Source organism: Caretta caretta, chromosome 2 (assembly GCF_965140235.1).
Source record: "Caretta caretta isolate rCarCar2 chromosome 2, rCarCar1.hap1, whole genome shotgun sequence".
NCBI classification, from domain to species: Eukaryota; Metazoa; Chordata; order Testudines; family Cheloniidae; genus Caretta; species Caretta caretta.
In genome coordinates this window covers 216,160,031-216,184,147 of record NC_134207.1, presented here as the reverse complement: position 1 = coordinate 216,184,147, position 24,117 = coordinate 216,160,031, and the positions used below count along the sequence as shown (strand labels likewise).

The 24,117-nt window shown below is 37.8% G+C and overlaps 1 protein-coding gene across 6 annotated transcripts in view; it reads right to left on the bottom strand.

Moving 5' to 3' along the window:
* Nucleotides 1-18,817, bottom strand: part of ETV1 (ETS variant transcription factor 1) — a 75,537-nt gene extending 56,720 nt beyond the window's left edge. Inside the window, exons 1-5 of one of the 6 annotated variants that reach the window (XM_075125829.1) lie at nucleotides 18,655-18,815; nucleotides 18,077-18,211; nucleotides 17,226-17,313; nucleotides 15,393-15,440; nucleotides 5,574-5,627 (exon numbers count right to left, since the gene is read on the bottom strand). In XM_075125829.1, the coding sequence (XP_074981930.1) occupies nucleotides 5,574-5,627; nucleotides 15,393-15,440; nucleotides 17,226-17,313; nucleotides 18,077-18,121 (235 nt within the window). In that variant the 5' untranslated portion in view covers nucleotides 18,122-18,211; nucleotides 18,655-18,815. Of the gene's footprint in view, nucleotides 1-5,573; nucleotides 5,628-14,876; nucleotides 15,219-15,392; nucleotides 15,441-17,225; nucleotides 17,314-18,076; nucleotides 18,212-18,343; nucleotides 18,482-18,654 lie in introns of those variants that run through there. The other 5 variants (XM_075125831.1, XM_075125830.1, XM_075125832.1 and 2 more) reach the window with 5 other exon arrangements.
* Nucleotides 18,818-24,117: the final 5,300 nt, after the last annotated feature.

The window sequence follows — 24,117 nt, the reverse complement described above, 5'->3', positions numbered from 1 at the left end:
CTGAAAGAGGTGAGGACATGTGGGGAGGCACGAGGTAAGAGCCAGTCAATAACTGTTAACCTGACTCTGTAATAGAAATATAGTAAATAAATAATAATAATAGTAACAAATGCTTTGTGCTACATAAAGCCTTTTATTCGGGAATCTCCAATCATTTTACAAGAGATGATTAAGGGAGCTGTTCCACCTCACTGTGAGGGATGCATGCGTTTTTGTATCCACTTCAAACTGTGGTAACAGCAGTTAAGCAACTTGTCTGAGATCAGAGAGAGCCAGAGGCAGGAATAGAACCATGGAGTCCTGATTCCCTGACCTTTGTTCTGATCACCTAAAAATATCCCTCAGAGTTACGTTCAAGCTAAACAAATAAATTCCATCAGTGTTTTGACAAAAAAAAAAAAAAATCTGACCTAACAGAGGAAGTAGTTTATAGCAAAGCACCAAAAAACAAAGCAAAATCGCTACAGAAAGCATTATTAGTAAGAGTTATCTGAGAAATCTGGGCTAAGACAGGAAAACTCTTAAAGCCCTATCATCTAGGGTATTTGTCAAAGTGTTCCAGTACTGTGCCTGCAGAACTACATTGAAAGAAAAGGCATTTCTAGCAAGATTGATATATCGCAGGAAAATTGTGCATTTGTGTTAGCCATCTAGTCACTGCACCTTGAAGAACCAAAACACTAGCAACTGCACTTTCTAGGACATCTTGTTCTAGTAATACACAGTTACCAGCTGCCTAGGCAATGAATCACCACTTAAAATCAGGGGACATAATGTTGAACTTAAAAAATTGGATTTTTTTTTTTGGCCACTAATGACTTTCTTGAGGATGCAAACTTACACGCCAATAAACTACACAGCATCATCAATATAGACAAAAATGAACACAGGATATAGTTGCTCCTTACAAAGCTCTTGTTGACTTGGATGGGAGCCGTATCGGGCCTAACATTGGAACTTACATTACACTGATATTTCCAATTCTGATTTAAAAATATCTTTCGCATCAAATAGCAGAGAATGAAATGATAATTAAACATCCAGGAACTGCGCTCACAAGATATGCAAGGGTACATAGGAAAGTGTTACAGTTGTGTAAACTGTAGTTTGTGTAATTTGCTTTTAATATTTAATTCACCAAAAGCACAAGAAGAAAAAATAGTTCTCATTTCATGGTGCAGAAAAAAAACTAACCATGATTTTGTGTATCACAAACATGGATGCAAATATTTTAGTACTTCTCCGACTTACACAGGAGATAGAAGACACTGTGCCTTTGCTTAAAATGATGGAAGAACACAGCTACCTGAAGCCTATGTAAAAGATCTCTCTTTAACAGGCTTTTAAAGACTGCAAGCTGGAGAATCTAAAAAGCACAGTCCCTGAATAATTTAAGGATCCTGGCATCTGCAATGAAAGAACTTCTTTGCTAAACCTGGGGGAAAAAAGGTCTTGAAAGATCACATGCAAAATCATTACTAAAGAGTATTTTTCTTATCTTAAAGTTTAATCGGACACTGAGTAGAGAGAATTTTATAGCCAGCCTTACCGATTTACTGTCAACAGCTGAGGTCTAATATTAACATTTACCCCTTGGCAGTATTAAGCGAAAGCCTCGAACAGTCAGGGAAAAAATACATAATCAAAAACAAAATGAAGAGAGAGCCTGGGCCACCTGATAAAGCACAGCACAAATTCTCATTAGAAAAAAATTCAATAATAGACAAAAGAAAAGTTTATCATGAATCTACATTTTAAGGGATAGAGAAACACCAAAAAGCAACAATGTAAATAAAAATTCTGAAACAAAAAGCCAATGACACAATTATGGCATTAAGGGACCAGACTTCCTAGTTTGATGCAGCAGTAATCCCTGTTTATAATCAAATGAACCAGGTTACTTGCTGACAGTATGAGTTTTCACTGCCAGCTACATCCTTTAGCCATCTGACAATTTTATCAAAGCCTGCCTACCTCCTCTTGTGTCTTTCATAGATAACATCAAACAATGGGAGGAGGCAGGGTAAAGTTTTAAAATCTCCATTCAAACGAAACAAGCTTTCAAGCAAATACAATTTTAGCTCCTACAATGGCAAGTCTGGGGCCCACTCTCCCTCAGCCTCGCATCTCTGAGATCTATACCATTAATTAAAAGGGTTGCAGGATCTGGCCCCTGTCATCAGTACGTGTCAATGGACTTTAAACAATAGGAAATCTTACCCCAGAGAGATAACACAGGCCACTTTTTCCTGGCATGTAATTACACATTGGAGGTCAACACCAAAATAGGTTTATTGAAATCTGAGGAGAGCACTAGTCAAAAATATAGACAACATTTACAGAACACTGGGTGGCATTTTTCTCATTTTTGGAGTATTTTTTTGTATTTTTGATATATGTTACTTCTCATACACTTACCTTAAATCAAGCCACTGTTCCTCAAATATAGAATAAGCAGAAGAGCTGTGCAAAATACTAAGTAGGAATTTCTCTGGTGTTGTACGAAGCAACAAAGCAGGACACTCAAGCTTAGCTGTAGCCATAGTTGCAAAGCAAATAATTTTTCAACTAATTTTTTTAATGAAATTTGCCTGTTTCACCCTGTTTTTTGTGAACAGACAGTGACATTCTACCGTGCTGCGCCATGGCATGTAGACATGCACTTATTCAGGCGAGGTGGGTTGTGTATCTACAGCAGTGTATTTTTGACAAAGTTTCCCACTGTCATAAATACCAGTGCAGTTTCAGCAGCAGTAGCCCTAACAAATAGAGGGATGCAGGCACCCAGTGTATTTTAAGTGCCATGTCATCTAAGCCTGCTTAGAATTGGTCAAAAGACATGGTCCTTAAAAACACCAGCAACTGCCAGCATCTCTTCTACATTAGCGCTTCCATCATTGCCAACACTGACGTTTTCAGCACTAGAAGAGTTTTGCCATCATTGCTACGATCTTGGGGTGTGGCTGGGAATAGTTTCCCCATCTTGCTTACTGCTGCTATTTGATTAGCAAGTGTTTTTCTCATGATGGAGTTAACACCACAAGTTGATACCATATCTGAGGGCTATCTTTGAGTGGAAAAAGCTAGAAAGAAAATGTTACTACTTCTTGCACCTAAACTGTTCTCCTTTCTACTATCTGTAGATTATAATTCTGCAGGTCAGAACCTTGGAGGTGTTTTTTGTTTTTTTTTAATGTTTTCTAAGCAACTTGGATGAAATTCTGTCTCTCACTCTCTCTCACACACACACACACACACACACCCTTTGGTATAAAGCCTAACTAAAGAGGCTTTGTTCGAGGAACCTCACTGAAGTTAGGCCTATGAAATCCAGATAAGCATGGGGCAGCTGCCTCTGGGATGGCATAGTGGCCATGACCTCCATTCCAAAGGCCACATCTCTGTCCTTCACCTCCACTATTAACTCAAACTACATACCTGGCACAGAACCTACAGCTGACTCTACCTCTCGCACACAGTGAAACTTGGGTGCTCCTTGCCTTGCTCGGGGGGTTCATTATAGAGCTATAAACAACAGAATAAATACATTGTAAAGGCAAGTTCTGAACCGAGAGGAAGTAGTCATAATTGTGGGGGAGTGATGTTTCGCAACTGTACTTTTCTTCTGACTTTGCTTATGCTGTTCCCCATTTCTGTCTGAATAGCTCAAAGCTATGTACATTATATCCGAGTCTATGTTTGAAACTCTGTAACCTTTGCTAGAGTACTCTCCAGGAAGCTTGCCTGACCTTTACTTAAGATAAAGAAAACAACTGAAATGAGGAAATAAATGATCCTTTGATAACACTGTGTAAGCTGTGGCTAAAGAATTCTGAAATACAACAGCATTAATGAAGTATCCATGTTAGGTGAATTTCTTTATCACCAGAAGCAGTGACAAACTTTGATGGGGTTTTTCATTCACAGTTCACAAATTATTCTCCAGGAATCATTGACTTATTCTGGAACAATAATTGTGGGTTAATAGAAGCCCTGGCAGAACTTTGCACTCTTATACAAGAGATCTGTGCTGTGCAAATTTTATGTGGACACAACAGTGTATGTAGGATGAAATTTATAGACAAGTTTTGCACTGGTATTATACTAGACAAATTTGCTATACGAAGAGAGGGGGAAAACTTCATACAAATAGTAATTTCAAAAGGATTATTATCCATATTCATTTGTGTGTCTTTAGGAGTTAGTGCGAGGAATTATTTGAGGCAACTTATTACAAAAATAAAAGCAATTTCAGTGTTGGAATAAAATCAGTCCAGGAAAATAAATCCTGTTTTGCCAGATATGTATGTTATGCGCACTCGATGGAAACTATGTTAAGGAAATGTATCTAAGTATCTTGAACAATCTCAAGATGTGCAGGGAAATTAAGCGACTCTGGAACTACATTACCTTTACTGTCCTTTTTTAAAATTCTTCTAATTTGTTTGAGATCTCTATTATAAAATTGCTTATGCCTTCATTTATTACTACTTTTATGACACATGAATGTCAGTTTTAACAGGTATTCAGTTTAGCTGATTGCAGCAATTTTCTCTAGTAGGATCAATAACAGAAGTTATTTAGCTCAGTGGAAAAGCAGCCCTGAACTCTACTGCCATAAGCAGACAAGTGTCTAGAAGTGACCTTTGATGGAGACCAGACTTGCCATAGATGAGTGATATGTGTATGGTGGGGACAGAGAGAGGATGAGAGACAGTATTGGCCTCACCAGGCAATGTCTCTCATGCCACTGCCTTCATGTATCCTTTACCAGTCAAACCTCAGAGCAGCACTAGTGGAAGGGACTTCAAAAAGGAAAGCAGAAAAGTAGGACACTGGGAACTGCAGCAAAGGAAGAGTTGAGGGTGCATGTGTTAAAAAATAAATAAAAAGTTTCTGGCATGAATAAGATAAGTGGCAAACCAAACAGAATGCCCATCACACACAAAAAGGCTCAGAAAAAGCAGGTGGATTAGCACAATATAGGACTAATTCCTGTTGTTCTAACTCAGGTAAAACTCCTACTAACTCCAAAGGAAATTTTGCTTGAGATAGGAATGCAACATATGGTTCATGGAGCCATGCTGTATATATTAATATAACTTAATATACTATGTTGACAGAGACTAGCTGTATTTGGTAAATACAAAACAAGAGGGCTGTTTAGAAAACCCATAGAGAATCTCAAGTAATTTTTATGCGAGGGACTAGTTGCTTATATTTTACATTACTTGGATCCATACAGCGCTTACCATCCTTCTCCCTCTATTCAAGAGACACAGAAAGCTCCGCTATCTTACTGAGCTCATGAGAGAGAATTTCTCTGCTTCAGCGACAAACGAAAAAATGGGACCACCTGCTAAAGGTTACACCTTCAGCAAAAACAACCTTTGCTGGCTGCACTTCAGAGCCCTGCTTGCTTCATCTATTCTTAGTGCTGATGTCACTGACAGGCAAATAGAATGGCCACATGACTGTCACATGACCATGAATACTAGAAATTGAGACAAAATATATATATATATATATATAAATATATATTTTAAGAAAGCGATGAATCATACTATACTTACAACTTTCAGCCTGATAGTCTGGCACAAACTGCTCGTCATTGTCAGGTACCTGAGCTGAAGAAAGGGGGAAAAAAAAGGGGGGGACAAATTAAGAGAAGCCACTAAAGCATAGTGAAGATTATTGTGCTAATTTTGAAGCACAGCCAAGGTCAAAACTAGGATTTTGTTGGCTCAACTATAATTAGGACTGAAATCAGGCATGAGAACAACCTCAACCAGTATTAAAACCCGTTAGCATCAATTTTCAAAGTGGTATTTGGGACTTCTGCACAAAAATAAATCCCAGTGTTTAAACAATCTTTGTACATTTAACCCCCTTTGTTTCTTCTCCAGGAGAAACTGGACTCATTTACGGGTAACGCTTGCAGCCAAAATAGCAGAAAACATTTTTATTTTGTTTTTTAAAGGGTCAAAAGAGTCTTTGGCTGGACCATAGAATTTTCATTTCAATCTTTGTTTTCAGATGGGCTCAAAATACGTACCTAGCATGAGAACCATAACCAGAGTCCCTCTGCCTTCTGTAATATCTTTACTTTTAGGAAACTTTATGACTCAACTAACACTATAACTCCAACTGCATCTGAAACATCATGGTTGTCACCCGGTGATAATACAATGCCATTTTGTTGCATAGTCAAGATATTAACAGTCTCCCCAAATTATCTTAATGCCTTGTAAACATCCAAGGCTTTAGCACAGTTTAGACATATAGCTGAAATACTGTTTAGTTTAATTGTGTAAGGTGGAAACTAGCAGAAACCAGGTCATGGGACAGCCATGGTGTAACCTTTCTAGATACCTCCATAGTTAGCAAAATCTCAGCTTACCATAATTTAAAAATACCGCTCTTTTGTCAAACTACCTCATCTAGAACTTCCATGGCAAAGTGACATGAAATGAACAGTTTGAAAGTATGTAACAAGTCTTGTCCAAAGAGAAGTAAATCGAGAGTAATCTGCAACTGAAAAAAACATCTTCCATGACCTGGTAACCCAACATGCTTCATCAAAAAGTAAACAGTGGTTATATACCTATTTACTGGAACACTGAATATCAAACTATTAAAAGCAATAAAGAAAAATATGTTGTTTGATCATTTTAGAAAGCTTTCCAAGTTAGGAACTATTAAGGGCTAAGTATATGTATAAAAACAAACCAAATACCCGCTAATATCAATGGGAATTACGCATGTGAGTCAAAAGGTAAGAATATCTCTTTAAACTTAGCCACTCTTGATCCTTTAGTGCAAAGGTATAAGATATTCTGTGGACCTGATCCTAAACTCCTTAATTCTGGAAAAATTTCCATTGACTTTACTGGAAGTTTTTCTTCAGTAAGTATTTCAGGATCAGGCCCATATTGCAGTAAAACAGTACTCTCAAGATTCCAAAGACTATGTTTATAATCCTACCTAATCTATTACAGCAAATGCACCTTAAAAACAAAATAATTTTGGGTAACTATAAAAAAGGGTGTAGCTCAAGTGTTAAGACAAATATGTGAATGACAATTAATGTTAATATGAGGCAAACACAGATGTTGGAGTTTTTTCTAGCATTTACATTACCTAAAACTAGCCCTTTAAGAAGAAAACTGTATATATGAAGACATTTTAAATTAAATAATAAACAAGAATTAAAGTTCTTCAGAATGCACATCAGATTTACCAAATCAAATACTCCGAGTAATTTTTTGATGAACTAAACTTGTCTTCCCTCCAAAGAAACCTCAGCATCCTTACCAGTGATGAACTCAAGGGCAATGCAAAGCCCAAGAGAGGTAAAGTCAAACAAAAATTAACACTCTGTAAATTTCAGTTGGTTCATTCAGATCAGTGCATGTAAGAACTTTAAAATTTTCCCTTCAATATGCCAAATATTTGACTGCTACAGGAAACTCCAATCTTGAAGTCAAGCTCTCCCAGTTAACAAACTTTACCATAGTGATCTTTTACTTTCCTAATTTTTTTTTAAATTTTGGAGCACATATAAACTTGTAGCATTTCTATTCATTAACTTTGTTTATAAATAGGATATATCCATGTAATATCCCTTGTCCATGAAATATAAATATATATATAAAATTTTATGTCATATTTAAATGCATCTAGCAGGGGGTTAAATATCGGTCTAGTTATGAAAATAAATGGGCTCTCCACATGTGAATATCTCCACTTAAGATTGATTTGTGGTGGTTGCAGAAATGGGCCCACCATATTTACATTCTTCACAGCAAATTACCAACTCCAGCCTCTGGGCCTGATTCACCACTGCTTTTTGCCAGTTTGATTGATTTCAGTGGAGTCACCAGCATAAAACTGGAGTAATACAGTTGTGAATCAGACTCTTTGTTTTCCTATCCAGAGAATGAGAAATGTAGGACCAAAAACTTCTTTTAAGGTCCAGTTCCAGCCGCTACCTGTAAACCAGCATAATTCCACTGACTTCAATGGTTTTATCCCCCCTAATTTGCACGGGGGTGAAGGAGAGAAGGATTGGATCTGACTACTGAAAGGTACTACTGAACACCTAATAGTTAAAAGAACCTAGTTAAAAAACCCAAACAGACCGCTTTAGAAAAGAACAGTAAAAATAGGAGGTGACTAATGTAGCCAAAACTATAATAGTTTTAAATACATTTGCCGGTATGCGCTTCTCGAAAAGCTACTACGCAGGGTGGGTGGGAGGGGAGGGAAGAACATAGCAAAGCTGGCAATTCCTTTTAACATAAAAAAAAAATGCACAAAAATTGTCAGACACATAGTTCCGTACATTTTTCTTGGGATGCTTAGAAAAACCACATAGCACCAAAATAAAACAAATGCTGTAGGAAGTAAATCTGTGAGCCCATCCCGAAAACTACACAAATAAGAGTCACCGATCCGCTAGCCATACGACCCATGGCAATCAGAACTGTCAATTTATGCCCCTTTTTCAACTCTGTTTTTCAAAAAAAAAAACAGAGCAGAATTGAAATGCATGCATTCATATTACAGAAATTCAAGCATCTGTCCACCCAATACACGGACTTTTTACAACAGTAGCTAGCTATGAGAAGGAAATGGATTGAGTGCACCACCACATTACTCAAACAGAAGAGGGCTTTTGTTCCCCGAGTTTTGATAATTAAAGGGAGTCTTTGAAACAAGTTAAACCAGCAAGTACACAGTTAACGTCAGCTTAACTTGGATCTCTGAAAGGAAAATGTGACTTGGGAGTGTTGCAACTTCATGCACATTTATATATATATATGGATATATCATTCGTTTCTTCTTTTCGTTAGTCATAGACACTGCAATTCGACAAGGCTCTCATAACAGCTACAGCGGTCTTCTATCACCACATTCAGGACAAGACACAAGTCAACAAAACTTTTTCCCTCTGCATTTAGCAGACTATTAGAAAACATGTCTGAAATGACCACGCAGAGAATGAGACTATTTCCCCACACTACTTAATTAAGGAATCTAGAGAAAAGGAGGAGGGGAAAAGCCCAATAAAAGGCTTTTAAGGAGATTAAGCATGTAGATTTTATTGGTAATAGCAGAAGCAGCTCTATCAGGTCATTCCACATTAATAGACAAGCTGCCATCAAGTCTCAGACTCTCATACTTGAAGTGGGCAACATCTGTACTATCAGCCAGTCGCCTTAGCTGAGATTATTACCAAAAGTTTTTTTTCTTTCTGACTACAGCACTATGTCCCGGGGGTGTGTGGGAAATGCACAATAATGTTAATTATAATCCTAGTTTTACAGGGAATGTATCCGTTTGGATTGTATAGTTTCATCACCTACTCAATTAAAATCAACTTGCCAATAGCAACTGTTCAAAGCACAGAAATACTTATTACCTGTTTTTGATTTTCAGAGATAATATTAACACGTTACTTTACAAAGCTAAACTTAGAATATATCTTGCAAATGGAAAGCAACTTGGAAAAGCAATTTAACCTGACACTGGAGGGCAATTTCCTCTCTTTCACTGCAAACAAAATTTTTTTAAAAAGTCACCACCAACAAATATCCAGTACAAAAGGAGTTAATATTTAATTAAAACCAGCTCTAGCCACTGTAACAATGACCTGGAGCCAAACAAGGAAGAAGATGTATGAGTCATTCTTTCTGCCAGTGAATGAGACAGCTGATCTCCTAAGCAATTCCTCAAGACAAGCAGTCAGAACTGGAGTTCTGCCTCCATTCACAAAAACACAGTCCAGCATGAACCATGTGGCCTCAATCACAATCTTTTCATGTCACACCCTTCCAGAACGCAACAGCAAAGTAAACTTGAACTTTCTGCATAAACACACCAATTCCATTGCTTTGTCTCAGAGGTAGCACAAACCCACTAAGGAACATATTTAATAAACGAAAAGGCAATAAAATTTAACCCTTCATTTCCCAACCAGAAACTTCTGCCAGAAATTCAGCACTGCATGCATGTAAGGTTGCTGGACAAGTAGAGAGCTTGCCATTTCTTCTTGAGTCACTTAAGAACCTTATTTTAGATATTCTAACATTTCCTATACTACTCCCCTCTCAGAACTTGAGGCTCACTTTTGACTTAGACACAATTTGTTTCAAAGCAACAAAGATTTACTCAGTGTGGCAAAATAATCTGAAATTGACAGGAGGAAATCTGAGTCGTACTATTTCCAGTTTACCCTAAAATAAAGTTTTAGGCCCCAAAACAAAGTAATGAGGCCCCTAAGCTTTGTTTCATTCAATATCTGTTTTGAACATTTAGAAGGTTATATAAAGTACAGACATTAATACAAAAAGCATATTTTTATTTAAAAAAAGATGAAAAAAGGATCAACTGTTGTTAATATAGAAGTACTCATAAGGCATGACAATAACCATTTTTTGAATACTAAACGGCAAATATCATTACCAAGTGAACACTAGATGTGCTGTCAAAGCAACCAAACTTTTGTTTTTTTCCAAGTGACCTGCTCTGACATATAAATGTATGTGTAGCTTAAAAACTAGGGGCCAGATCCTGCAAGCCATTCTTGGTGTGAATGATCTATACTAAGATGAAGAGGGGTTTGCAAGATCTGGCCTTTGTTTTTGACTTCAACTTTTATGCAGGATAATATAGAAGTTGGTTTAAAATGCACATTCACATTTTACATCTGCTATGTCCTTCGTAGTCAGAAAGTAACTATGCAGTGGGACAAAATTACTAATCTGTTTTTTTCATCGAAGAAGAAACCCCCAGATTAGTAATGGGCACACCTTTAGGACCAACAATTTTATAAAAGATTAGCACCATTTTGCCAAATCCAATTTTTCTCCATTTGTTGTGCAGAGATTTTTGAAATCGGGCATTCACTTCAAGTATTTAAAAGTCAAATCCACTAACTGTCCAGAACTCCAAAAAAGGGAAATGATTCACTGTGCTACAAATCTCATCTTTAACACGTTTTTATTCCCTTTCAGAACATTCCCTACCTGGCAAACTTCAACCAAGATGTGAAGCGGTTTGACCATGTTCGTTCACTAAATACATACATATTCAGATACAGTACTTAATGGTTGTATACCCGACAGTCAGATTAATGTTCTTACCAAAGGTGGGGTTCATTATAGGGCAGCAGACAGCTAAGAAGCCAGATCCACAGCTGGTGCAAATCAGCATAGCTCCACTGAAATCAATGGAGCGACTACGATTTATACTGGCTGAGGGTCAAGCCCTAAAGTTTTATATTCTGTTAAAAATGGGAATTTGAGCATTACTGAACAATGCAGATTAAGTGATCGCTTTCATATATGTGCATTTAGGGATAATTCATTGGGAAACACCAAATCATGTGTACACAGACTTGACAATGGTAGCAGAGATCACGGAAACCATTTCTTGGGAGTTCATCCCAAATTTAACCATTAATTGGTAGCAGAAATATAAATGTTTTACAGAAATCAGTGTGGGGTGCCTTCTTCAGTTTGGAAAACTTGGGAGAGACACCCCTGCTGTGCCTGGCTAGCTAGAAACTGCGGTGAGAAAACAAACCCGTTACCTGCATCTTTTATTGTAAAGCTATTACCTTGCACTAGATCAAAAAATACAATAAATATTAATGAGTTTTATGTGATAAATTCTCATTGTTACTACCAAAGAAGGGACTCCATCATATAGATCTATTGTTTTAAAAAGTTAATCTATTGAATAGCTTAGTTACCTATATTCATTTTGGAAGCCTTTCACTCGTCTCTATCAAGTTTTGGCCAGGAATTAGTGACAGAAATACTAGAATAGCCATTTTTAATAAATACTATGCTTTTCTGTTGTCTATTATTCTCCCACCCCAAGTGCTTCCACAATGCATAGCAGGCTTTCCGTGGCAAAGAGTTTCTTTTCTTTCCTGTTTGTTCCAGAATACATAGAAGCAACCATGATGAGATAGCATTAGATTAATATTTGAACCAATTTATCTCAAGTCACTGAATAATTGCTACCTGCCAACTGCAATATAATTCCAAATATACAGAATCAATAAAGGCATTATACAATATTATCATGACAAAATGTAGCTGCCACAGTACTTAAATAAAAAAACAAAGACATTATCTGAACAATATTTGTCTTGGCTGGCAATAAGCAATTTTAACTCTTCGTTTCCAAGTTTAATAGTGGAAACAATTATTAAAATCCTTCCACTTGCAAATTATGGCATCAGAAAATAGTTCAAAATTATTTTCCATCCCCCATCTACTGATTTTGGGAAATGACATTCAGTTTAAATTTTACCTCAAAATAATGTGGGTGTTCTTCCTGATGCATTTAATAGAACATGAAGAAAAAGCTACTTATTTTGTAGAATTCAAGTACTGCAGAAGCAAGTATAACACATCATAACTTTTCTACAAGTGGCATTTAGTTTCTGGGGTTGGGGGTGGTAATAAATATATTACATAAACAAACTAATACAATAATCTGTTTACATTTTGTACTTTGGATTATTTTTGTCCTTTAATATACATTTGCAAATCCTGTTATTTACCATAGAAGTTGTGTACAAGTACTGAGAAGAGAATAAACCCCTTTGTGTTTAGTTGTTTATTACTAAGATTCTTCACAGAAAACAACAAAGCACCCTGTTCCATAAAAACATGCTGGCTAAAACGTCCCAAGTTCGAAAGGCGCCTTGATAATTTTTTGCAACATTCTTCGCGTGTGATACATTGTAACTCCCTTGATACATTGTAACTCCCTTGACTCTCTTTATTTTCTGACCTGGTTACTCCCCAATGGGGTTCTGAACTCGCAGGAGAAACCTGGTCAGTTGCCATTGCTCTTAAAATTTCATGGTCACTTTCCTGGCTACAGAGCATCATGAAAAGAAATATGTAAACATTACTGATGCTGCCAAATTGGCAGATTTCTAGTTTATGAAGGTCCAGGAGGACATAAATGAACAAATCTAGCAATGGGTAAACAAGTCATCCATGCAGTCATTTCAGCAGAGCTAAAATATAGCATCCTTAACACCAGTAGATTGTAAATACTAGTGCAAGTTTACAAACTTTTATTTATGAAGATTTTTTTTAAAAACATCATAATTACAAAAGGCGTCAGAGGCTATAAACAGGATCAGAAACAGGGTCCTGATTTTTTCTCTTAAGCTCTTACAGATTCTCTGCAAAGCCTGTAAAGCTGGGGGGGGGGGGGTGGAGGCAGATTATTTTAAATGAGAATTAAATGGTAGTGGTCTGAAATTTATAGTTTTGCTAAAACATTTTCATAATACTGGAATACGTATAATATGTAAGTTTAATACTCTGTAGAAATATATAATTAAATATAAATGTAAAACTCAGCAGCCTGGGTATTTCTTTCCTGATAAAAAGTAACTTTTTATACTTACCGTATGATATTAACAATATTTACAAGCTGTCCTCAGCCTAACTTACAAAGGTCTAGACACCTCACTTTGATCTGTCAAACTAGTCGCTGTTTAAAAACATAAGGGAAAACTTAAGAGCACTGAAAAAAATTCATTTACTCTTAAGAAACAAAAGTAGTTCAAAAGTAAAAATCACCACTACAACCCTTTGTATACCGACAGAAATGACATAAGTCTATCTTGATTTCCATTTTTTTTTTCTATTTACTAAACGGCTCTGCACATACATTACCAACCTGCCAAGAATCTTTTTGATTTAGAATAATTTTTTTTATCATTTCCAGGAACAAAAAGAAGTTTCATGCCACCAAAAATAAAACTAAAAGTTGTTTTATCATAAAAAAATCATGCTTTTTAATTAGTGTTTTGACAACCTTCTAGATTGTTAAAATGAATGAGATTAGACACAGTAACAGATCCTTGATAAAATTACCATTTAAGATAGACAGTCACTGTTTTATCTGATGATTATAGTATAAGACTACCCTGTTGCAATACACCCTATTTTCAGTGATTTAAAAAATATACTAATACTTATATTCCAACTCCATTCCATAACTTCATTAAAGAATTTTTGATTCTATCTTGACAAAGACACATACTAAAGGCAAAAATTCATGCTAAGAGAATTAAAACAATCAGTAAAACAAACAAACTTACAGGCTAACAGCTTGACCAACAACATGCATGGTTATCAAAAAATCAGCCTGATGCCAAGTAGCCACCAGCAATATTTCCTTCTTTCCATGGTAAGCAGTCATGTGCAATTCTCCCCTCTCCCAGAGAAACAAAACATCTATTCAGTAAACAACAATAGTGTATAATCCTAGTATAATATGCTAAAAATAAAACACGTGAACACCCACAGTGCCTAAATCAGGGTAAATTCACAGAAATTATGTTAGTTCAAATCAAAATCATGTTCAATTTGGCTATAAAAGTTTTCCATTTAAAGTTCAACCAAAAAAAATCTTTAATATGAGACAGACAATGCATAAGAATCTTCATACTCAAAATAAACAGTATTAAATAATAAACATAAATTACTGAAGTGAACAAATACACCTCGAGCAGCAGAAAGCTCCTCTAAATTTTGTTGAAGTTCTCCTGTAACAGTATGTCCTCCTTTTTATTACCCATATCTCAATAGCTAATCTAAATTCAGATTTCAATATTAGTGTTTTTAAAACCATCAATCTCAATCAATATCATGAGCCTTGAAGGGTTACTTGAAATATCCAAAAATGTAAAATGACAAATCTCAGATTTCCAATTAGTTCCCAATATACAGTCCTATAAAAAGTAAGACATGAAGAAAAAAAATTAACTTATACACAATATCAAAAGGCTTATGAAAAAAGAAATCTTTCCTTATTAAGTATTTGATACACACCTAATGTTCTGTGTTGTGAACAAGGTGGAAAGAAGACACTTGCACTTAAATCTTGAAGCATCCCGTCCCGATGAACCCAGAGAAACTAATTTCTGCCATCAGAAAAGTACTCCACCAGAACACCAAATAATTATATGTGCTGCTGTAAAGGAAACAGCAAGCCCAGTTCTGGCTGTATGCAGTCTCTCGAGGTACAATAATATAAACCTGATCAATTGCAATTAAAATCTGAACAGAGACTTAGAACTTGAAGTCTTGGTGCATTAGTTCTTGCCAAAAGCAGATGTGATTGTGAGCTGGAAGCAATTTCTCCTGGTAATTTGTGATGACACTGGGTAGAGCAGCCCCAGAGTCCCCAAAGACAAACTCATCAGAGGCTCTAATGTATGCATGACACATGAGGTGGCTCTTTTAGAGCTCAATTAATTGGGCTGAACATTAAGACAGCAAGTTCAGGACTTTTTTTTTTTCTCCAGAGTTGTTTTTCCTCTTTTTACAAGCAGTTTTCCCCCTTACCTTCTGCAAGCCATGTCTCCTGTAATTGGCTCAGATCTTGAAAGAGTTCTGAAGAAAGAGAAAGACACATATAAAAGACGCACACCTTTAATCTTCCCATAAGATGAAACTACACTAGAAAAAATATTTTCCTGAAGAACAATGCCTGTGAATTTTACTTTGGCAACCTTACATACTGATAAAAAAAACAGATAGACCCTGATTGCAATTAATGATTATTCTACTCTTTTTTCCATAAGAGGTATACACACTACAGTAATATTTAATTGACTCCTGAAATAATAATCACAATCTTTTAAGTTTGCTTTTATAGCAAATAACGCCTATTAAGTAACTCAGAGAGAAGTTAAGATGATAACCTCTCATTCAAATGATCTATTTCTCCTTACACAATACAGGCCTCTTCCTGCAATCTTCACTCCGGCAAAACTCTAATTGACTTCTCTGGGAATTTTGCCTAAGTAGGGATTCGATTTTTTAGAACACCATATCCAAATAAGTAAAGGGCAGAATACAGCAAACAAAATGTAAAAGGAAAGACACCTAACAGCTCTATTAAACATGGAGTTAAGTAAGGTGTTAGTCTTTTATGTTTTAGTGATAATTCTGCTTTGATACATATTGATTCCACTATATTAGCATCATACATAGATTTGAAATTAAAGTGGCACCACCTCGCCCATGGACAAAATGTTATGCTGCTTTACATCCCATGCAATCACACTGACACGCATGGGGTCATACTGGGTGTAAGTCAGGGCAGAATTTGATCCCATTTGTGGTCCCTATTTTCAGAGATTTTAGCAACTCAGTATGAAAATTTACCCTGAGCTAAAACTTAGCATGATGTCTGAACCGATGAGCCAATGTTTTTGAAGGTTATTAACTTTTGGAAAGATACTTCCTTTTCCTATGATATTGGCAGATATGTGTTTAAATGTTACAGGCTATTAGTCCACATGAGGGGATGATGCCCTGTGTTTATTTTGGCACTAAGGAAAAACAGCAAGTAGTTTTGCTTTAGATGTGTGCTGTGAACGGGCATTTTTGCAGGGATTTTAAGCACACCGATGCAGGGGTCTCTGCTCATCTTACTGTGAGAAGGGTTACATGGGTGCACACAGTGTTTGGCGAGTGTGTGTGGAAGCTACACTGACCCTTGTCAAGTAGGAGTACATCATGCTCACCTTACTCACGCAACTAGTGCCACTGACTTTAACATGGCTGTTATATGAGTGCGGACTACAAAAAGTTGGGCCCTCCCAAGCCTGGTCCAGACTAGACTTTCTTGCTTAAATTTCCCATGGATGGAAGGAACCACCAGCACCAACTCCACTGGTGGTTTCAACAGTGCAAATGCCAGAGTAGAGGACAGGCCAGAAGAAACGGCTGGTGTTCTGTCTTGCCCTCCAGCCCGGCACAAGCACCGTGGTTAGAATACCAGCTGCTGGTCTGCACTAGTGCTGGCCCTCTTGCTATCACTAGTGGAATTGCACAGTGGTAGCAAGAGTGGAAAATGTGAAAGAAGCCGAGGGTAGGCAAGGCCTGAAGGTGAAGATGCTGGGTTGTAGCGTATCCTTCACTTGTGGTACTGTGTCAGATACTGCAAAATTCTCACCTCAGGGAGTGACATTTATGAGCCATATGTGCAACAATATCTAAAACAGAACAGGGTGAGTCAGGAAGGAATAGCAACTTTACCAGTTAATTGCCTTTGCCAGTTTGTGTGACAACCTTAAATGCAATTTTCTTGTCTTATTTAGCTTCTCTGCATTATTAAATTAATCACGGGCGGGGTGGGGTGGGGTGGGGGAGAAGGGAGTGAGCCCTCACCTTCTGAATCATGAGCCAGGTCTCTGTTAATGAATTTTCTTTTCCTGACATTTGTTGGTCTCTCATTGCAGTTTCTCCCACGCGGATTCTATAAACAGGAAAGATCAGTTACTTTAAAACACGCACACACACAACCCTCAGATTTCCACATTTAAACAAAACCTACATGGATTCTTTACATATTCCACAGAGAAAATGACTATCCTACAGTTTCTATCTTAATTTCTACAGACAAATTTACAGCAGAGGATTATGCTGGGTACCTAATATCCTTCCTACTTGTGCCTAGATGCAACACATTCCTATTTATCCATGTATACCTCTACCAGTATAGATACATTTGCAATATGCTCCGGCTGCAACACAGTACTAAAATATATATTTAGCAATCCGGCACACAATAGCATAAAAATGCCCTTTGCTTAAACTGTTCAGGAGAATTCGGATAAGGACATTCTAGCAGGCTGCTTTGTTTCCAAACGTTATTTGTAAAATTGCTTGCAAAAATCCTGAAAACAAGAAGTGTTAACGTTTGCCTCAACTTCATTCTTCTCGGTGTTGCAGGCAAACACAGCCAGAAACTTTGCATGCAGCTGCTGCCGGTGCCCTCCTCTTCTACTGATCGTGTGCATGGTTTTACTTTTTTGAAAAACATGATCCAAAAATTGGCTTTAAAGAATATTTTGCGTTATTCAAATAACTAGACGATAAGCCCATCTTGCAGGCACGACCCCTAGATGAAGAGTCGTCCCTACAGCGGTAACAAAGCAGATACTATGGACGCAAAACTCCCCAAGAGAAATAAGTCGGAGTCAAGTTAATAAACACCAACTTTTGAACTGATCACTCACGTTGGTGACCATGTAAGGCACTTGCTGGTCATAAAATCCATCCATTCTGCGGCTCTTCCACAAGTCTTAGCTCAGTGTTTTTATTTTCTGGGCATTTGACCTGAAGATTTCCTCGGGATCTGCTCTCCAATCAGCCTAGAGGGGAATACAAGATGGCTTTTAGATTTAAAAAAAACCGAAACCATGAATGAACTGCTTGAATTTGCATAGCTAATTAACCTCAAAGAGTCCCATTCATAAAAACAACCCTCCCTTCCCTGCTTTCACCTGGGTTCTAAGCAAGTGCCAGGTTAAAACACGGAGCAAAACCCACTTTTTACAGCAGCGGAAAGCAAAACAAGAGGCGAGGTATTTATTTACACTCCTGCTGTATCCCTAGAGCGATCTGTGTAACTGGCAGCTCTGATTCGCAAACGTGTGCAGAACTAGTAATGGCGAACAACATGACTCGCTTTGCACCTAACGGGAGTAGCGAGCGAGCGAGCGAGACACAGCTATCCTGGTTTAAAGGATCATTTTTGCAACCCACAACCATGCAATTATCTGGAGCTACGTAAAAAGTTGCTGGAAAGACCCACCTGAAGGTAACGCAAGGCGATCGGCTGCAAAAAATTCCCTCCAAATTTAATAAAAACATTAATTATTTCCCAGCACTTCCCCCTTGGAAGCAGTAAGCGCCACTGACAGAGCTCAATTCGGTGGTTTTTCCTCTGGTTCTCCTCCAGGGGCCTCCAGTCCAAACTGATGGATCTCTGCCTCCCATTGGCTCTCTGTGTCTTTCACAGGATCAGATTTCTGCCTGTCAGTCAGGCTGCCTCTCTCCCTCAGGGAAAAAGGTAAAAGCTGGATCCTGCCGGATTTTGGTGGGTCCACCCAATTTTTGATCCTAGCTCCCTTAAAGCTACTACATAAGTAAAGAACAAGTGTAGCTGCTTGTTTTACACTCAGAAAGAATCCAGAGCATCCCAGTGCAATAGTGCCACAAAAACCCATATCGTGCACCTGGTTCCAGACAGTTTTTTGCCCCCAACCTGCAAATGCCACTGCTTCAATAGAGAGCCAATTTGGCTCTCTCTTATTCCAGGAACAAAAAACATTAGATGCAAATATATCCCTGCACAGCAGTGCCACAAAAACCCATGACCAGCATCTGGATCCTGCTAAATCCTGCCAAGACTTGGCCTCAAACCCCTGAATTCTACTGCCTAAATACAGAACATGCTTGTCCATTTCTATAGCACACCAAACACCAACACCTTCCAGTACAACAGCAGCACAAAAAGCATCAGATCTAGCATTTGGATCCTGCCAAATTTTGGCCACAAACCCAGAAACTGTACCATCAGATTCATACATAGGGATCTGGATTTTTTGATGGATTAGGAGAAACTGCATGTGTACTAAATTTAGACTATAAGCAGGGTATGTAGCCAAAACTTAGCTGGATACAGCAAGATATCAGCGCCAAATTAGAGTTTTTGCATCTTTCCTTTATCGGGATTTATCCAGGTCCAGATTTTTCAGTTGATTAGTAGAAGCAACACTTGCTTTTTATTTTGATGACACCATTTCTGGGATTTGTAGCCAAAATTTAGCAGGATCCAGGTGCCAGAACTGGGTTTTTGTGGTGCTGTTGTGCTGGGATTTCTGAAGTGTTGTAATAAAGACTCTCTTTAGGCAATGGAATTTGGAGGGTTGGAGTCAAAAGCTGGCCAGATCTGTATCTTTGCTGTACCAAGATCCATTGGCATTCTGAGAGTGTCAACACTTGTTCTCTACTGAGAAAGTTACGTTTGCAGAGTGGGGGGAATCAACATTTTCTGGTATGGCAGGAACCAGGTGCTAAATCCAGTTATCTGTGGCACTGCTGTGGTGGGATGCATCATGATTCAGACTTTTAAGGTTCAGTCAAAGCAGCTAAATGTATTCTCTATTTAATTAATGGAGCCAAAATCTGGAAGGATCCAATATTTACCCTGACTGCTTTCTCAGGTTATTCTAGATGCTCTGGTCTTCCTGCAATTGGTGTAAATGCAACCAGTGAAAATGGGTTTGCACAAATAGTCTGCAGTTATTAACGATTTGTATGTTACTGCTTCCATCTTAGTATAGTTTGTTCTGAAAGTTACTGTAACTTTATTACACTCTACTTTGGGATCAAGAAAATTTGTCTCACTTTTCTGCACAACTCTTTCCCTCTTTCTTCATTTTTGTATTTCTTTGGGATTCTCTTTGGTCTTCTCTCTCTTGCTTCTGAGAGAAAATATACTATCACCAGCAGATTCTACTTCCAGACTTTTACTGCTTTGGAGTTTTTGTTTATTTTTTGTTGTTGTTTTTTTAAACAGGCCTGGGTTATAGGAAAGTACTTTATGATATTGTAAACAGTTTATTTGTCCACTATAAGAGGATAGTCTTGTGCAAGTGCTCAACTTGTTGCTGCCAGTTTAAACTGCTTCAGTGACATAGTTGTGAAACTGATCACTGGAGAATAATCTGGTATAAGTGGGATTCCCTGGTGAGTGTAAAATCAGGAGAATGGTTCCACCATCCTGCTCTGCAGCCACCATGCAACAGCCAATAGATTGGGGATCATACTAGAGGTGTGGCCAGGGTGGGGGTGTGGCTAAGGTGCTCCAGGTGTTGGATTTTGGAGGCCCCTTTGAGGCCATTTCAGCTAAGCATAAATTAGAGCAGCTTTAGGCAGGGCCTCAGCATGACTGAGAAGATGGGGAAATGCAGATATGGCTTAATGCCACATTCCCCTCCCCCCGCCACAACATGTGCTAATTCCGTATCAAGTGGGGCTCGCTGCAATTTCATTAACTATTAAGAGAGAGATACTCACAAGCAAGAAACCAGCTTTCCTTCAGTAACACACACAAACATCCATGTGTGGTGATGCAACTTCATTAACAATAGCCAATAATATATTACACTTAATCCTGTATTACACTTAAAACTGGTGGGACCACACTAATTATTTTTAAAAGGTTTTTTTAATTCCACATTTTCTTTTTAATGTATTGTGTATTTTTAAAAAGTTTTTGGACAACTACATGAAACCAAAAAAATTTTGATTGTCAAATACCATTTTTGATAAATACTTCTGGTGTGGGGATTTTGCAAACCTTTAATGAAAAATTTTTGGTTTCCAGATTTCTGTGAAAACCCTGAAAAATTTGAACAAATTGAAAATTTTCCACAACAATTTTCAAATTGGTAAAAAGCCATTTTTGTTTTTGTTTTTTGTTTTTTTTTAAGTTCTACAAAGAGAACTTCAACCCAGCTCTAATTACAAGCTTTACAGTGAAGACATTCAATATTCTTTTGGAAACATGCTCTCTCATATTCAAATACAGCTTCATTAAGTATTGCAAATTATATATTATTTCCAATATGTAATGAAGCTACTCACTTCACACGTGTGTGTAAGGATGCGCAGGACTGTGTGCCACTTGTTTATTATAACACACTGTGAAAGCACAAATCAGTACTCTAACATAAAACACCCCAGTACAATTAAAGCAAGGAATTTGATAAACACCAGTTTCTTCTGGCTAATTTGAAAAGAATTTAAACACATTTTAAAAGAAGAAACAAACCCCAGCAATCATGAATGACAAAATCTGTACAGAATATGGCAAAATAATCCAAATTGCCTTGAGAACAAAAACAGACAATTATATCTGAGGACACCATTAAAACTACCAACCCACCTGGACACCCTTATTACAATACTGAAACTAAAGAAAATCCTTCAGAAACAAACACAGAAAATTATGGCTTAAATAAGATATCAAAAAAGATTTTGAAACAACACTGAATACAGTACATCCAGTTGCCCTTCTGAAGTTATTTAACCTAACTCTCCAATCCAAACACTTACCTGATATATGGGCAGAGGGACTAATTAACTCAGTAAATGCAAGCATAGATACCCAGAACCCAAACGATGATAGAACTATCTGGGTTAGCAGCAACATCAGAAAACTATTCTGTAGCAGCCTCAATAAACTAGTAATACAATGTCTGACCGACGGTAGTATAGTCCATGAAAACCAAATTCAATTTCTCCCTGAGAAATGAACTGCCTGCCACATTTTTAACCCACCAATGCTTGTGTCTTCCTGTGTGGACACAGTGCTTAGCACATTGTGATGCTACCAGAATACAACAAAATGATAGATAGATAGATTAGATAAGATAAAAACAAAAACTCAGGGAAGATATTTGCCTGCTTTGTAAATCTGTATAAAGCTTCTGATTCAACATGGCACCCAGGATTGAACCTTAAATTGCTACATAGTAGTATTGGTGGGAAAAATATATGACAATTATATCCATATGCTAAATATCAAACATAGGTTTAAAAATAAACAACATCCAAACAGGGGTCTTCAAGAAAATAAGGAGAGAAAACAGGGATATAATTGGACCATTTTCATACATCAGTGATCTAATAACCCTCCTGGAACAATCCCCAAACATGGGACTCCCACTAAATGATTGCTATGTACTGATTACCTGGTCATATTAACACCCATTCAACATAGCCTTCAGGGAAACTTAGATGTACTGGAAACATACAGCAATATATGCTAGCCAGGAAAAAAATCTGAATATTTCAGAAAGAATCCAGAAAATAACCAGCGCAACCTAATATTTTACTACAGAGAGGCGGAAATTGAACACACTTGAAATTATATATATCCAGTCCTTATAATAAAGATATTAGAAAACCTAGAATGACGCTAAAAGCATAAAAAGAAAAAAAGGCGTGTCAGCCCTGGAATAGTGTGGTCTCGTGAGAAAAATCATTGGACCGGAGCTCAGGAGACATACCACTGGCCTGCTGGGAGACCTTGGGCAAGTCATGTCACTTCTCTGTACCTCAGTTTCCCCAACTGTAAAATAATACTGAGCTCCTTTGTAAAGCACTTTGAGATCTATTAATGGAATCACCTATATAAGAGAGCTAGGTGTGGCTATTATTAGTTATTCAGAGTGAACAGGCTTGGACCACAGGCACTCTTCAGACAGCCTAGAAAAACAGGAGCCTGACCTTTGGGACTTCCAGCAAGCCTCAGATTCCCTCCTATCGATCTTTCTACCGACCTATGTATATGGCTTTCATCCTCATGATATCTGAGCTACAACGGGTCAGAAAATGTGTGTGTGGGAGGGGAACTGGGGGGTTGTTTGTTTGTTTGTTTTGTTTTGTTTCCCCCCTTGTGGAAAATTTAGACAACAAACAAACAAAAATATAACTTTTGTCAAAAATTTCCACAGAAAAATGGAAAGCCGAAATATGAAATATATTGATTCTGAAATGAGGCTACAATACCTCATGGGAGGTATAATTCAGATGTCTCATGCTCCCATTCTTGTCTACAGAATGGGCTCCCTGGTCAGATTATATCTCCCATGATGCATCACACTCTTTCCTCTTGCTCCTCCGTCTCAACCAGAGAAGCAAACATTTCCTCCACCGCAAAATACTAGAGAATAATTCAAATGACAGCACGTTCCACTCCTACATGTAATTACTTCCCAGGCTCAACAACACAAACTTCCTGACCCAAGAGCAAAATGTAACCAAAAATGAGAAACAGCTCAAGACACTAGACTAACACCTAAAACAAGTAGGTAAGCGTCAATATTACCACTTCACAGAAGGGAATAATGAAGCTCCTGCCTTAAGCCAGGGGTTCTCAAACTTATTGCACCACAACACCTTTCTGACAACAAAAATTACTACATAACCCCAGGAGGGGGAACTGAAGCCTGAGCCTGCCTGAGCCCCGCTGCCTCTGGTGTAGGGGCCAAAGTCGAAGCCCAAGGGCTTCAGCTGCAGGCAGGGGGCCTGTAGCCTGAGCTCCGCTGCCCAAGGCTGAAGCCCTCAGGTTTCGGCTTCAGCCCAGGGCGGTGGGGCTCAGGCTTCAGCTTCAGCCCCAGGTGAGTCTAAGACAGCCCTGGCAATCCATTAAAATGGGGTCATGACCCACTCTGGGGTACCAGCACACAGTTTGAGAAACACT